The sequence below is a fragment of the Humulus lupulus genome, chromosome X (assembly GCF_963169125.1).
Source record: "Humulus lupulus chromosome X, drHumLupu1.1, whole genome shotgun sequence".
Classification (NCBI taxonomy): domain Eukaryota; kingdom Viridiplantae; phylum Streptophyta; class Magnoliopsida; order Rosales; family Cannabaceae; genus Humulus; species Humulus lupulus.
In genome coordinates this window covers 231,049,138-231,064,183 of record NC_084802.1, presented here as the reverse complement: position 1 = coordinate 231,064,183, position 15,046 = coordinate 231,049,138, and the positions used below count along the sequence as shown (strand labels likewise).

Genomic DNA, 15,046 nt, shown 5'->3' with positions numbered 1-15,046 from the left:
CACCATAAGTCGGCTGTGAACCGACTTATCATGTTTTTCACACCGACCTACCATGATTTACACCAGAGGTCGGTGTGCAACCGACCTACCATGTCTTACACTAGATGTCGGTTTGCAACCGACCTACCATGTCTTACACTAGATGTCGATTTGCAACCGACCTACCATGTCTTACACCAGAGGTCGGTTTGGCACCAACTGACCTACCATGTTTTTATATCATAAGTCACTGCATGGGAAGTCAGTTCCCAACCGACTTATGAACATTCAGAAGTCGGTTTTTAACCGACTTATCATGTAATTTTTGTAGTAGTGTAGAGAACAGTGGCACAAACCGAACGGAGGAGAGATTAAGGTTAATGTAGATGCATCTATATTCACTAATGCTATAACTTATGGTATTGGTATCATAGCCCGAGATAATCTTGGAGGTTTGATAGAAACCAAGAGAATTAGCAAGGCTAGAGTGATTTTGCCAGAAATGACTAAAGCAATAGGCATAAAGGAAGCCCTAGTTGGGTCAAAGAGAAAGGATGGACTAAATTGATAGTTGAGGCAGATTGTTTACCGATTATTCAAGCAATTTAGAGTAATACTTAGTTGTTGTCTCCTCTTGGCTTGATTATCAAGGATTTTCGTCTGTTACTTTGTAGTATTAAAAATGTTTCTTTGTTTTTTGTTAAACGATATGCTAACCATGCAGCTCATTGTACTGCTAGAGCTGTTGGTTTTTTCCCGGATTGTATTGATCAAGAGAACGAAGCTCCCTCTGTTTTGTATTCCATTTTTAGAGATGATATCTCTTAAGTTTTAAATTCCTGATTCTTTTCTTAAAAAAAAAAAAGCAATCTAAAATACAATTTATAGGTTCTGTATCTACTCAACCATCAAATTTGGTAACCATCTAACAATGTTCTAATTTTCTAATCCCTAATCTCATTTTCACTAATAAAACATTTTAAAAATCTAATTATAAAAATATTCATTCCTACTATTTACTTATTTTATATTAAAATACTGAAGAAAAAAATAAAAATAATCACACCCTAATGTAATAACAGATCTTTATTAAAATTAACATTTATTTATATAAAAAAATAAAAATATTATAAAAAAACAAAATACTAATATTTATACATAAGTTTACATAAATATATATATATATATAACTAATAAAATTGTAAAAAAAATCCTACAAATCTGAAAAATTAGAAACACCTTACCCTTAACTTTGAAATAGCATGTAAACTTGAAATCATCCCTTGGAAGGAGAAAATTGACCCAAAAATACATTCAAACAAAAAATCTCCAAAACAAAAAAAAATAAAAAGGATTAGAAAGTTGTATATATATATATATATATATATATAAGTTAGAGAAATAGATATTACCTTCAGAAATAGAGAAAAAAACTGAGTTTGGTGAGACATTTAGCACTTGGAAGTGAGATTTTACTGAGAGAGAGAGGTGGAGTTTAGTGAGAGAGAGAGATCTGTCGAGAATGAGATAAAGGAGAAGAAGAATGGGTTGGTCTCGCTGGATATATGTTAAGGCCCTGTACCGAGAATTCTCTGTATAGAAACTTAATATTTTCCAAGCCCTCGAACGATTCCCGCCTATATGCGAATATATCTATTGTGGACATGAGTACTATGTGTTTTTTTTTTTTAGTGTTTTGGAGCTAGCTATTTTAAATATTCGCTTACCATTTCTTGAATTGAACCCATTATATAAAACTCCACAAGCAATTAAAAATCAAACTCCGACGCCGGGGAACAACCATTCAATTATTCAGACACTAAAAGCAGAAATAATATATAATGTCTCTACCTTATTAATTACCTATATATACATATAATTTTTATTTATAATGTTGTTGTTATAAGCTTCTATACGTTTATTAACCGATTAAACGTCATCATGTGTGTATATTTATATACATATATATAACTGATTTGAATTTGGATTTGGACTTGGATCTTAAGCCTTTTTTTTATTTTTTTTTAAAATACATCAAAAATCAGTTTCATTATATAGTACTTAGTTTCATAGGTATACGGTCATCAGACTCAATTACCAATATTAATATTAATTGTAGGCATAGAGTTGTCAAAGAAAAGATCATGAATGGCACTGTAAAAGTTGGGTAAATTCTTGCATTGGTCACCAAATACTTATTAAATTAGTGCTTTTGAATAATATTGGTGGCTCAAGTACTTAATTATTTCTGTTTTCTACAATTCAATTTATGGTAATTCAAATACCTTATTTTTTAAAAAAAAATTAATTATTTAATTATTGGTGAGTTTAAATTAACTTCTTATGTTTTCTTGTCTTCCATTCTTCACTACTATTGTCTGTTTAATTATCCAAAAAAGAAAAGCAAATAACGCATTTAGCAGCTCACATGATGATATCTGATGAAGGTCTCTCTTCTAAACTTTGAATTTTTGTATTTATTTATTTAAAATACTCCTATCCTAATAGTTGTGTGTTGTGTCCATGTAAGACGCACGTGGCGTTGAGCCAATTTATGGATGACATGAAACTCTTCCTAGGGCATTTCCAAGGATGCACCATTTGGGTGAAAAATATCAAAATGGTGTGGAATCTAACTCCAATAAAATTGTAAAATGTTATATTTGTAGTGATTCTACACTAAAACAACTCCAATAGGACGACAAAAACCTCCCCATATTTAGCTGTCTACAGTGTCCCACCAATATTGGTGGGAACTGTAGACCACCAAATTTCGACTATTTTTTTTTACTTTTAATATCAAAGTAATAATATATATTTGAACTATGTATTATTTGTATTAAAATAATAATATCTTTTAAATATATTATTTGTATTTATAAGTTAAAGTTAGATATGCATGTATTTTAATTAATATTAATTTTTTGTATGAAAATTCAAATATATCGTAATTAAATTTTTGAATCGTTTGTTTTTAATTTTAATCAATATTTGTAACATGCATACTTATATGTATTAACATACAAATTGATTAAAACACATACTATAATAATATTTATAGTAATTAGATAATTAACCGGATATAATAATTGCTATGATTTAATAAAATAACACAATAATAATAAAGAAATTATTATATTTTATTAATATAATTTTTTTGTAATTTTTAGTATTGTAATTGGAATAGAAAAATAATATACTAAAATTATACAAATTTTGTATTGATTCAACACTATTTTAGTATTTATGGTTGGAGTTGCCCACACCAAATTGGAGGGAAATTAGTGTGGAATATTTTTATTTATCACTTCCTTTTTCTTATTTTACTTACAAAATTAATCTTACACTTTATTCCTTAAATTAAATTTAACCACATTTATATCTTTATTTTAATTTTTATAATTTGTATTTATATTTGTTTGATTATTTTGTATTTAATATTTATAATAAATATATAACTAAAAACATGACAAATTTAAAGAAGACAAAAACATATTACTAATTTAGAATGCTTACTTTTAAGAAAAACAAAATAATAAGGCGAAGTATGTTTATATATATATATATATATATATATAAAAAAAAAAATGCGAAGAACAGAGTTTAGAGTTAGACACCAAGTTTGCCGAATTAATGTGGGGGACGGATGAAGCAATTTCTATGGAAGAGGAAAGATTCAAGACACTAAGGGGTTGTTTGGTTTGCGCATAGTTTTATTACTGGGAAAATTGAATAAAGGACTCTGATAGTAAGGAAAATTACATCGTTGTGTTTGGTTGTGCATTAAAATCTTATCTATGATTCCTGTGAATATCATTTTCTGTGTGTGGTTAGGCATAGAAAACTATCAAGTTTTCATAAAATTAATATAATAATATATTTTATCAAAATAATAAATAATATAATTATAAATAGCAAAAAACATTTTAAAAAATTACCAATTTTTTTCTTAAATTATAATTTATAAATAAGTTTACTCGTGAAATATATTTTTAATACAATTAAAAAATACAGTTATTAAATACTAGAATCAAGTATAATTTTTAAAAATACAAAAATACCCTTATTTGATTTTTAATAATATTTCATTTGTTATTTTAAACTAAAGTAATGATATAAAGACTTTACATATCAATTTCTTTAAACAAATAAACATTATTTATCATTTTATAGTTTGATATATGTATATTTGTTTTTATATTATAAGCTTTAAAAATAAAATAACTCATTAATTAAAAAATTATTGGCTTAAGATTTTTTTTAAATAATAATAATAATAATTTTGAAGTGTTTCACATTCTTGGGTATCTGAAAACTACCTGTCATATGAGTTTTACTTAACCCAGAATCAGAAAAAGTTAAAACCCTTGGTGTACAGTTTCTCAGATTAGAAAAATTCAATCTCATTACCAAATATGAAAAAGTATTCATATTCTCATTCTCGTCTCTAGATTCCTGCATACCAAACGACTCTTAAAAAAATAGAAAAAAGATGATTGTAGAGAGGCGAGGAAGATAAATAAATAGAGAAGTTAAAGCATTATATTATGATACAAACTATATAATTTAGACATTATAATTCACATGTTAGGTCAAGGACATGCAACACAGTCAAGCCTGCATGATATCTTAAGTAGTTGAAAATTCAATCCTATCATAATGTTTCGCTCCTTAATTAAAAAATTATTTTTTTGTTTTTAACAACTCATTTTTTTAAAAAAAATAAATAGAGTTGTTTAGCATTGTTTTTAGAAAATAATTTTGAAATATAAAATTACAAAAATCAGAAAATTTTGAGAACAAAAAGTTAATTTATACAATTTTTAATATTTTTTTCTTCACATTACTCTTTAATTATTATTATTATCACACATTACTAACTCTTCATTTTTCCGCTCTTCACTTTCTCTCGTTAAAATTCTCTTGCTATTTTCTCATTCTCTCTCTCCTCGGTGACTTTCTCCTCAATGCCATGTCATAACAGCAAATAATGAATAGATTTGATTTGCTTCCACAATATTATATTTCTCAAGTCTTATTGTCTAAAATCACACCAGCAATACATTGTCTCAAGTTTTTTTTGGGGGGAGGACACTATGAGAAATTACAACCAAGTACAATACTACACAATAAGTCACTTATTGATGACCCATAAGGGGTTCTTAATTTACACAAATCCAACAACACATGTGCCAGCTAATTCACTGACTTCTCGATCAGGAATGAGGCAGCATCCGAGACAAAAGACTTAAAAGTAAACCCTTCTGAAAATAGAGGGGATATGTTGTACTCTAACAGTAAGACAAATGAAACTGGAAAATAACATTAGATATAGTTTACTTGCAAGAGGTCAAGGCATAAAATAATATACAGGCCTTGACCTAAAACCAGCATAGTTTTTTAGGCTCAACTTTAGAGATGGGAAATGCCTAGCAAAATCAAAGGGAGTATTGCGTTTCTGATATAAACCAGTATGAAGAATGACTGGCAATCTGAAACCACTAGAGAAAGATTTCCCAGGAGTTGGAGAAAATCTGAAGATGTCACCTGCCAACATTTAACAAATCAACCATTGGCTTATAATTTCAACAAAAGTATGTGTGCTCTTTCATGCAAAGTATACTACAATGGGAAACTAAATAAAGAAAACAATTTGGGAAGTACAGATAGATAGTAGGAGAACACAGTACTACCACGATGCAAATCGGGAACCTGATAAATTTTAATGTCTGGCCCGCTCCTTTTCTGTTGTGCGTTTAGCATTCCTCTGTTGCCTGCGCTGGTCTGCACTAGTTAAACCATGTCTCTTTCTCTGTCCAAATTTCAAGTCTTCTCCTCTAATCATGTACTCATTTCCAGCATCTGGCATGCTAAAATCAGCTGGATTTCTGTTAATGGTGCAGATTGTGGACTCGGAAGGGGATTTTGGAGGCCAGAAGGTTCCAATAGTATAAGGAGCTGCAAACTTGTGCTCTGTTAAATTCTCTGTAGTGTGCAGTTGCGAAGGAAGAACCATTGAACCAGATGCACCAAGTGAACCTTTCTGCATACTATGAACAGGAATGGCACTGTGATTTGTCCCAAAACCACCACTTGCAAACATAGAATTTAGAGCTCTACGACCTCGATTCTGTGCAGCTGAACTAGAGCTTTGTACCTTCTCTTTTCTTCTAGAAGAAAAGGAAACATGATCCATAAAGTCATTAGCCCTTTCAAAACCTTTACTCTGAAGAGACGATGAACTAGAGGGACCAATTGTTGCATTGACAGAGAATAAATCATGGGATTTCTCAGAAAGTTGCTTTTTACAATAATAATCAAGTGGGTCTTTTGAAGTATCACTGTGCTTGTTATGAACACCAAAATCCAAAAGAGAATACTCCTTGGAGTTATGATCAGGAGGAGAGACCCTCTTGAGGAATTTTGAGTTCCCACCCGTCTTGAAAGCTGCACCTGACTGCATCCCTGCATCCATGAGGCTCAGCAGATGCATTGCAGGTATAGTTTCATTAGAATACAGATCTAAAGATCCCATCAAATTTTGCTGAAGTTCAATCCCATTATGCTTGTTAGAAAATGGATACTCTACATTTCTTCTGCTGAAAGTTTCAGAACCAACATTTTGATTATGCTTTTCAAGATTGGTAGCATTTCGATTTAAAAACTTCAGCTCATGCTCCCTGTCCAGAATATTCCCCTTATGAAAAAAACCAGGATCATTGGAAAACACATCTAAGTTAGTACGCTGAGAGACAGACTTTTGAGGAACCTTATGTCTTACAGGCGCATGATGTGGTATTTTGGATGACCAGAAATGAGCTGCCTCTTCTTTCCGGGCTGAATCAATCTGGCATGTGTCGCAAGCTCCTATTTGCATGCGAGCTTGAAAAAATCCACAGCCCACCACATCTCCATTCCATTTGCAATTTTGAGCACAACTACATTGACCAGAATTAATAGAAGGAAATTGAACACTAGAAGACTTTTTCTGATCCTTTTGCTTGATGTCAAATTGGTCTCTATCGATAGGAGAAAAATACTCAACTGACTTCTGTTTGGCAGGTCGTACATTTTTCCTTACTGTGCCTATGTCTTTTCTTTCACTCCTGGCACAAATTTTTTTTCTCTCACTGGTCTCCTCAAATAATCCAATCTCCTTAGTGCCATAGACTTTATCATAACATATAATCTGATTATTTCTTGCCTCCTTTGCTGTTTCTAACTCGATTTTCTTTCTTTGAGCAGTGTCTAGATGCCTCTCATACTGATTCTTTGCCATGAGTTCAACAATTTCCATGGGTATGTCATCTGAAGGTCCCTGCTCAGATACAGTGTGAGTTATTTCGTCAGCATGTTTTCTAGAAACTGCTGAACGCTCCTTGCCTTTAATTGTTTGCAGATTGTTGCTTGCACCAGGAATATCCTGAGAAAATATATTATTACAAAAACCAAATTGAGAAAGAAAAACCAAAAACACCATAAGTAAATTATCACAGAAGTATGAAAGGATTCACAACTGTGAGAACCTGTAGATCTATACATAGATTACCCACTGGGAAACAAGCAAAACAAGCATAAGTTGCCCCAATGAATCACCGATTAAAATTTGATACATTGAAATAAACAAAAGACAAAACTGGGCTTAACTGTACAAATTAACTTCAAGCTTAACCAAGGAAAGTGGGCAGAAATCCAAGTACAAGCTCAACTTTGAAAGAGAGTCTAGAAATTCTTCTGACGATAAATATCTTATACTTTGTGTAAGAGTGAATAAATACAAAGTTAATGAAAATTTTGAGTAATTGGAACAAAAAACCAGAGCTCTAACCAATTTAAATTAAGTTCAATTATGAAAATCATGGTAATCTCTTCAGAAATGTAGTATGCATGTATATTTAAACACACCCAACATATCACATAGTTGTTAAGTTATAAGACAAAAAGATACACATTGTTTAAAATAGCAATTCGATCTATTAAATTCGGAAGATAAAAAAGAAAGTGAATTCTTCTTTATATGAAATTAAAACTATTTTTCCCTACCTAAAAATCTCAAATGGTTGTCAACAAAAGTATTTTAAAAGAATATCCACTTTTGGAGTCATCTTTGCCTAAGAAATCTTAAAATTGGAAAGTAACATTTATATAATGAACTACACATAACGCCATGATGAAACAATTGCAAAACAGTAAAGGGCATACCACTTGCTTCACAAGAGAACAATATCCTTCTTCAATTTGAGTGCTGCTCTTTTGCTTCTCATTCAAAACAGGAAAATTGTACATGGTTAATTTACTACTGACTTCAGCATGCACTTGCTTATTGAAAAATGCATAGGTCGAATTAGAAGGAATGCTCGAATCTGATATGTAATTTGTATCCACTTTTTTTCTTGTGACTTGATCCATGGGGGTGCCTTCCTTCCAAGATAACAAGGAAGATAGGCCATCTTTATCTTGAGGAATAAATTTCTTATTATACTTGTCCCTTTGTGTGGCCAAGTAGCTGCTAAAAGAAAGATGCGATTCTATATCCTGACAAGCATCTTCTTCCTGTTGAAACGAAACGTTTACAGGCCCATTGTGCACAACTTCATCACTCCTCATGGCTGAACCCTTTTTGAGCAAGCTTCTATTCCAGGGAAATTGAGGTGCCTGTCCATCATCAACTTGTGCCATCTTACCTTTCTTCTTAAGCAATGATTTCCTCTCCTTTCTTGAAGATCCCACAGGAGTTTTGTCCATCCCTCTACTAGTTGATGCATCTTTCACTTCTTTGAGAGAAACTTTAACATCAACAGTAGTTCCCTTAGTTAAAATCCCAACCTCTTCAGGGGTTTGATTCAATATAGTTTCTTCTGTTGGAACTAAAGAAGGATGCTTGTCAATTATTTGGTTTTTCTTATTTTTCTTCTTTATCGCGACAGTATTTCTATCATTTCTATCACTCCAAGAGCTCTTTGTACCAGTTTGCAAATTGAATACAACAGAGGAATCATCTTTTAATACTGAATTTGAAATTGCACTGACAGTTTCTTCTCCTCCCTTGAAGATTTTAAACTTCTTATTCATATTACTCTGAGAGCTCAACTCTGTCAATTTCAATCCTTCTTCTTGAGGCAATTTCCTTTTCTTATTATCACCCAACCCCTCTCTACCATTTTCTGGCAAAGATACCTGACCTACGGGAACAGAAACCATTCCTACCCCAGCAGATGCATTGTCAATAGCATTAGACAGAGAGTCTTCCATGCGGATATGATCAATCTTTGCATCTCCATTATCACATAACAACTCGGTCAGCAGACGCACCTTTCGAGTTTTCTTACGTTGTAAACCACTTGACTTATCACTGTTATGATCCTGAAGATTTTGTCCAGCTAAGATCTCAACACTTTCAGATGATGCATTATTACACTCGTCTAATACTCGGAAACCTAATCCATTTGTTTGTCTGTTGACATCATTACCTGCCTCATCATGCAAACAGGCTAAAACTGATGTCCCAGAAGCTTTCTTCAATCCCATGTGTTGTTTATCTGCAAAATTTTCTTTTTCTGTTTGAAGCATCTTGGTGGAGCTTTTAGAATTGTCCATGTGGATTGCAAACTCAATATCCATATTGTCATGTTTTCTGCAGCTATGCTTACAGAGTTCAAAAGGTCTGTTCCGCTCCAGTTTTATAGCTTCTGCGTAAAAAAAAAAAAGTCATTACAGTTGACATGTCACAGCTTGTTAAGAGATTTTGTAGATTCCAATTCATATATTGTAGATATACCTGCGGCACATTTAGGTTTCTCCTGCATCAAATTAGGATCACATTGTGCTAAATTAGGATCACATTGTGCTGGGACAAAGGTTTTTCCAGAAGTTTCACGAACCACATGATTTTCTAAGCCATTTTTGTGCCCTGGATGTTAAAAAATGCAAAGGAACAGAAAAAAAGAGAAAAAAAAAAGTGGGGGACATAAGCTAAATATTTAGCAAATTAGGACATTCAAAGTATCTAAACTTGTCCTTAAGGATATATTATATATACCTGTGAAGCTAATAGGTGCATCTGCAGCGAGCACTTTTTTCTTGTCACTGCAGGAGGGAATTTGGTCTTTTTTCTTGTCACTACAGCAGGGAATTTGGTCCCCGCTCCTATTCACCTCGGTAAAAGTGTTGACATCAAATTTGGTCTTCTCAACCATGTTTCGAGATGGATCTTGCGGAAAATTGGGTAGATCATGTGTGACAGAACTAGAAAAGGATGGCATCAGAGAGGAAGTGTCATTGGATTGAGATCCGATTGCGCGAGACTTATCATAAACCTTTACAGTGCCTTTTGAGCTGGTTTCCTGCAGACAGCTTTGGCAAGACCACCATTTGAATTTTGGAGCAATTAAAGGAGGAAGAGAAGATGTTTCATTTTCAACCTTATTCTTTTCATCATCTAAAGCAAATGGCCAGCACAACTTCCAGTTTTGCCTCCGAATTTCAGATACATATCCACTGCATTCATAACATAACAATGAATGAATTTCAGTTAACATGAAAGCTAACAGAGATACTTTAGAACTAAATTATTTACTTCATACAAACAGTTCAAGGACTTCATGTAAAATATACAAGTTTCTAGAATCAAGAGATTCTGTTGTTGTTACTAGTCCATAACTATGTCAGTTTTTTTGGGTGCCTAATCAGCAAAAAAAATAAAAAGAAAGAAAGAAAACACCAGTGAGCAACCATTCCCAGCCAATTATAGTACAGAAGATTGCTTAAGAACTTCCATAAACTTGTGGCCTATGTATAATATCCTTTAAACAAAGAAACGTAATCAAATTATATTATTTAACTTTAGTTAATTTATTGAGACATTAGATATATATGACGAAGAATACTATTTTCAATAGCATATTTTATTTTATTAATAAAAAGCTCATATCTTCATGCACAATAGAGTAAGAGTTTAATTAGCAAGTCCTCTCACCTTTGATATTAATATACAAACACACACACACACACACACACACACACACATATATATATATCGACAAACGTGTGTGTATAACACAAATATGAGCAGATGATCACATCAAACAACTTTTATAATAAAAAGAAAAGGACAATAAGAATGGAAACAAAACAAAATGAAAAAAGAAAAAAATAATCTGCATGGTAAGCTCTGGACGAATATTTCTAGAAAACTAATGCATAAATATGAGGCTTACCGTATGGAAAAATGTTCACACTTAGTCCCCACATAACTCTTGTCAATGCCATCATCGAGATCTATAGATATTGAATCAATTTTAACAAATGATCCCGCATTGGCAGTACCAGAATCACCCTTTTGATTATTCTCTTCCATCATAACACTGGTTGACTTCATCTTAGAATACTGAGCCAGCTTGTGTCTTGCCGATCTTTGTTTGCTACTACCTAACTAGATAGGTTCCCAACTAATTAACTATAGATCATTTATAAGAATCATTATCACATGTTAATCTGAAATAAGAAAACGATAGCAGACGTCTAAATCACAATATATACTACAATCTTAGTCAAATTCCAAAACATTAATCATACTAGGGTTTATTGCCAACCACCAGAAAAAGCTCAAGTAAAACTCATTAGCCAATCAAATTCATTAGAAACCAAACAATAGGACTTACAACACATCCAATGATACTAATTTATCACATAAAATAATAACCCATCTTTCACATTCACACAGGCAGATTACAGTTGACTTCCCAAAAGTAAAATCAGAAACCCTAATTTTACATTACACGAAATACAAAAAAGAGTACACCAATTAATTTGATATCCCATACGCAATATAATAAATCATACAGCTAAACCCACTCAATTAACTTCCCAAGTATACCATAAATCAATTCAAATGAAGCAAAACATAAATTAGGGTTTTGTTCATACGAGACCCATATAAATATCAATCAACAAGAAAAAAAAAAGTTGCGTGAATCTCGGGATAGTATATATACAATTGCTATAAATAAACAAAACCCCACTTGAAACTTACCCTTATAAAACTCAAATTACAAGGTAAAAAGAATGTAATTAAACCCACCTACAGGTTAAATTAGCTCATTAAAATTCAAACCCAGGTACTAAAGAAAGGAAACCCGCTAATTCCAATAACAAGAAAACAACAAAAAAATTTAAATAAAAAAAACGCTAGAATTGTTATCGAAACGCATAGTTTAATCCCTAAAAACGAAAACCCAGATAGGAAAATGAAAAAGTAAAGGCCAACTTAAACATGACCTACTTTTGAACACAGTACTTCAGAAATTAACCGATCTTAGTACACATCTCAGCTAAAGCTGATCAACTGATAATTAAAACTAAACACAAAGATCAATCAGAGCTTTAAAACAGACCTCGAAACGCAATTAACCTTCACATGAAACGACACTACACAGTAGTCCCTGCAGGCGCGTCGCCATCATCATCACCATCATCGTCTCGGGGCTCCGATTCACCACGCGCCCCTATCGATCGAGAAAACGGCACCAAAAGATAGACCAACCCATGGCGAAGATCAGAAGCCAAGCTTGGAGACCAGATTCGAAAGCTGGCTCAGTAGAATTTCACTGCGAACTTTCGAGAAACCCTAGAGAGAGAAAGAAAGAGCCGAGGTTTTTCGATCCTTTTAGAGAGAGAAAGGCGAAGAGAGAGAGAGGGGTTTTATCTTTTATCTTTTTTTGTCTCGAAGAAGAGGTTTTTGCTGTATTAAATTTGTCCACACCATGATGTCATGGGCATGCACACATATAACATTTATATAACATATATAATAATTATCATACACATAACATGTATTTATAGAAAGAGAAAATGGAGAACCATTAGTAGATGTACACGTGGTGAGAAGGTGCGGTTCTTATCACAATCCATTTCAAGTTTGAAGAAAGGAAACCCTAGAAGGGAACTGTTAAAATTCTAATATAAAAAATAAATAAAAGAAAGTTACTGTACTGACGCGTTTAATACACGCTCTGTTGCGTGGTTATTGTTTAATATATTTTTTTACCTGTCGTGTCAAGGAGGGCAAAAGATGCCTTTGCACATTAACGCTCTTTTATTGGAGCGTGTATTCCACTGTCCTAGTCAGTAGAGTGGAAGTAACATATTTTCAAAACCCTAATTTTTTTTAAAGAAATTATATAATATAGTATAATTTTTTTTCTGGCGAGTAATGAGCGCATCTAACCCTAAAGTGGCTAAAATAGATACCCTGCCATGAATAAGAAAAAAAAATCAGGACTTAAGGATAATATGATATTATTGTAAAAACATAATTATAATTTATACACTAATATGCATGCCATATATAGATGATGAGTATAAATTTACTGTAATAACCATTTATTATTAAATACGATAGCTTGTCATTTAAAAAAAAAGTTCAAATATTTTAGCAAAAGTGTAAATGACATGATTTTATTAATATAAAATGATTATAATACTCTCCATACTTATTTATTATGCTGATATATGGTAAATGACCAGAGAATTTTTTTTTTGTTGTTGAATTATAACTCCAAATGGATCAATCATTTTGTGCAATGTTATTGCTCGAACATATAGATTTCAGGCAACAAATTTGATTTGTGTCGATCCGAAGTGAATTAATCAAAGACTAATAAGTATCAAATATAATTTTGATGGTAGGAATTGAAAGCGTTAAAAGGATACTTACCTTCTCCTATGTAATATAATTACCTATATATATTGAAATTAATTATGAGTGTTGAATTTTTTATGATTAATTAATTTGTAAGGAATTAGAAATTAATTATGTGAAAGAGATCGATGCATGTTTATATAGATAACTCTATAAATAAATATATAAGTGGCTACCCTTATAATGGGGATGAGGGTCCTATATATATTTCTCCCTGTAGATGTATATATTATTACCTGTAATCATGGAGGTTCATCCAAAAGATATATATATATATATATATATATATAACAAAATGTTTTATTATATATAAATGGGGAAGTGTTTCCATGACTCAAGGTCCCTGTCTGCATGCACTCTAAAACTCCAACATTTTATATTACACGACTCCTTAAAAAAGAAAGAGAAAAAACAAAAACAAAAAACTCATCAATTGAATATATTCTAATTTCATATATATAGAATATATGTGTGTGAGAGATAGAGAGAGAGAGAAAGAGGCTCTATAATTATAATAAATAGTGAATTAAAAGCATATATACTCTTACATAAGATGAGCATATAGAAAGAAAGAAAATTAGATATAGTTTTTTTTTCTTTTTTCTTTTTTTGTCTCTTGAGATTAATGTGAATAATAATCTTTTTCATCAATTTATGTCATGATGTCCTTAGTAATAGTAAACGTCAATTTCTTATTTCGAAATTGACGATTTCTCACGATTTAGAAAGCTCAACGAGAATATTGTACCTACATTGTTAACTTGCAAACCAACTTATAATTCTTTGGTGTGTATATATATACATATATATATATATGCTAGGTGGAAGGAATGTTCAAGTGCTTAGTTTTAAAATTGTAAACAATGTCTATAATTTTAATAAAAACTTGTTCATTATTTTTTTTTTAAAATATATATAATTGAATGAATTATAGTTCTATAATATATATATATAAATATTTATATAATAATCTCTATATATATATATATATGACATCTAAACACAACTCATAGTACAGTAGTATATATGTATCAACTATTTTTAGTTTCTAATGTATCTAACAATGTCCTTTATTAAATTTGATGAAAAAAAAAGAACTCCAATCATTTTAATATCACACAAATTTATAAGATAAAAAAAATGATATGTATGCTTTTATTATTTTTAAATAAATATGATTTAATTATTTATATTATCATTAAATATCTTTAAAATATCACATTTTAATTAATTAATTTTTTTTTTAATTTATGTTTGTTCTAGTTTTTGAATTTGACAGTGACAACAAAAGATTATATATTATATGTTTAATATAATATTAAGTTTAAGTTAAATTAAATTAAATTTTATTTAAGTTATAAAACATAT

At 31.2% G+C, this 15,046-nt stretch overlaps 1 protein-coding gene across 5 annotated transcripts; it reads right to left on the bottom strand.

Annotated features, from left to right (window-relative positions):
- Positions 1-4,978: 4,978 nt before the first annotated feature.
- On the bottom strand, positions 4,979-12,744 carry LOC133805018 (protein EMBRYONIC FLOWER 1). 5 transcript variants are annotated; one of them, XM_062243116.1, is made up of 7 exons: positions 12,372-12,744; positions 11,196-11,410; positions 10,019-10,476; positions 9,758-9,889; positions 8,182-9,668; positions 5,692-7,402; positions 4,979-5,526 (listed from the first exon to the last, which is right to left on the bottom strand). In XM_062243116.1, the coding sequence occupies exons 2-6, from the start codon at positions 11,354-11,356 to the stop codon at positions 5,702-5,704; spliced, it is 3,939 nt and encodes a 1,312-aa protein (XP_062099100.1). In that variant the 5' UTR covers positions 11,357-11,410; positions 12,372-12,744; the 3' UTR covers positions 4,979-5,526; positions 5,692-5,701. The 5 variants fall into 5 exon arrangements, with proteins under 5 accessions (XP_062099100.1, XP_062099101.1, XP_062099099.1 ...); XM_062243117.1 differs by having other exon boundaries at positions 5,673-7,402; positions 8,182-9,665; XM_062243115.1 differs by having other exon boundaries at positions 5,673-7,402; positions 11,196-11,434; positions 12,372-12,743.
- Positions 12,745-15,046: the final 2,302 nt, after the last annotated feature.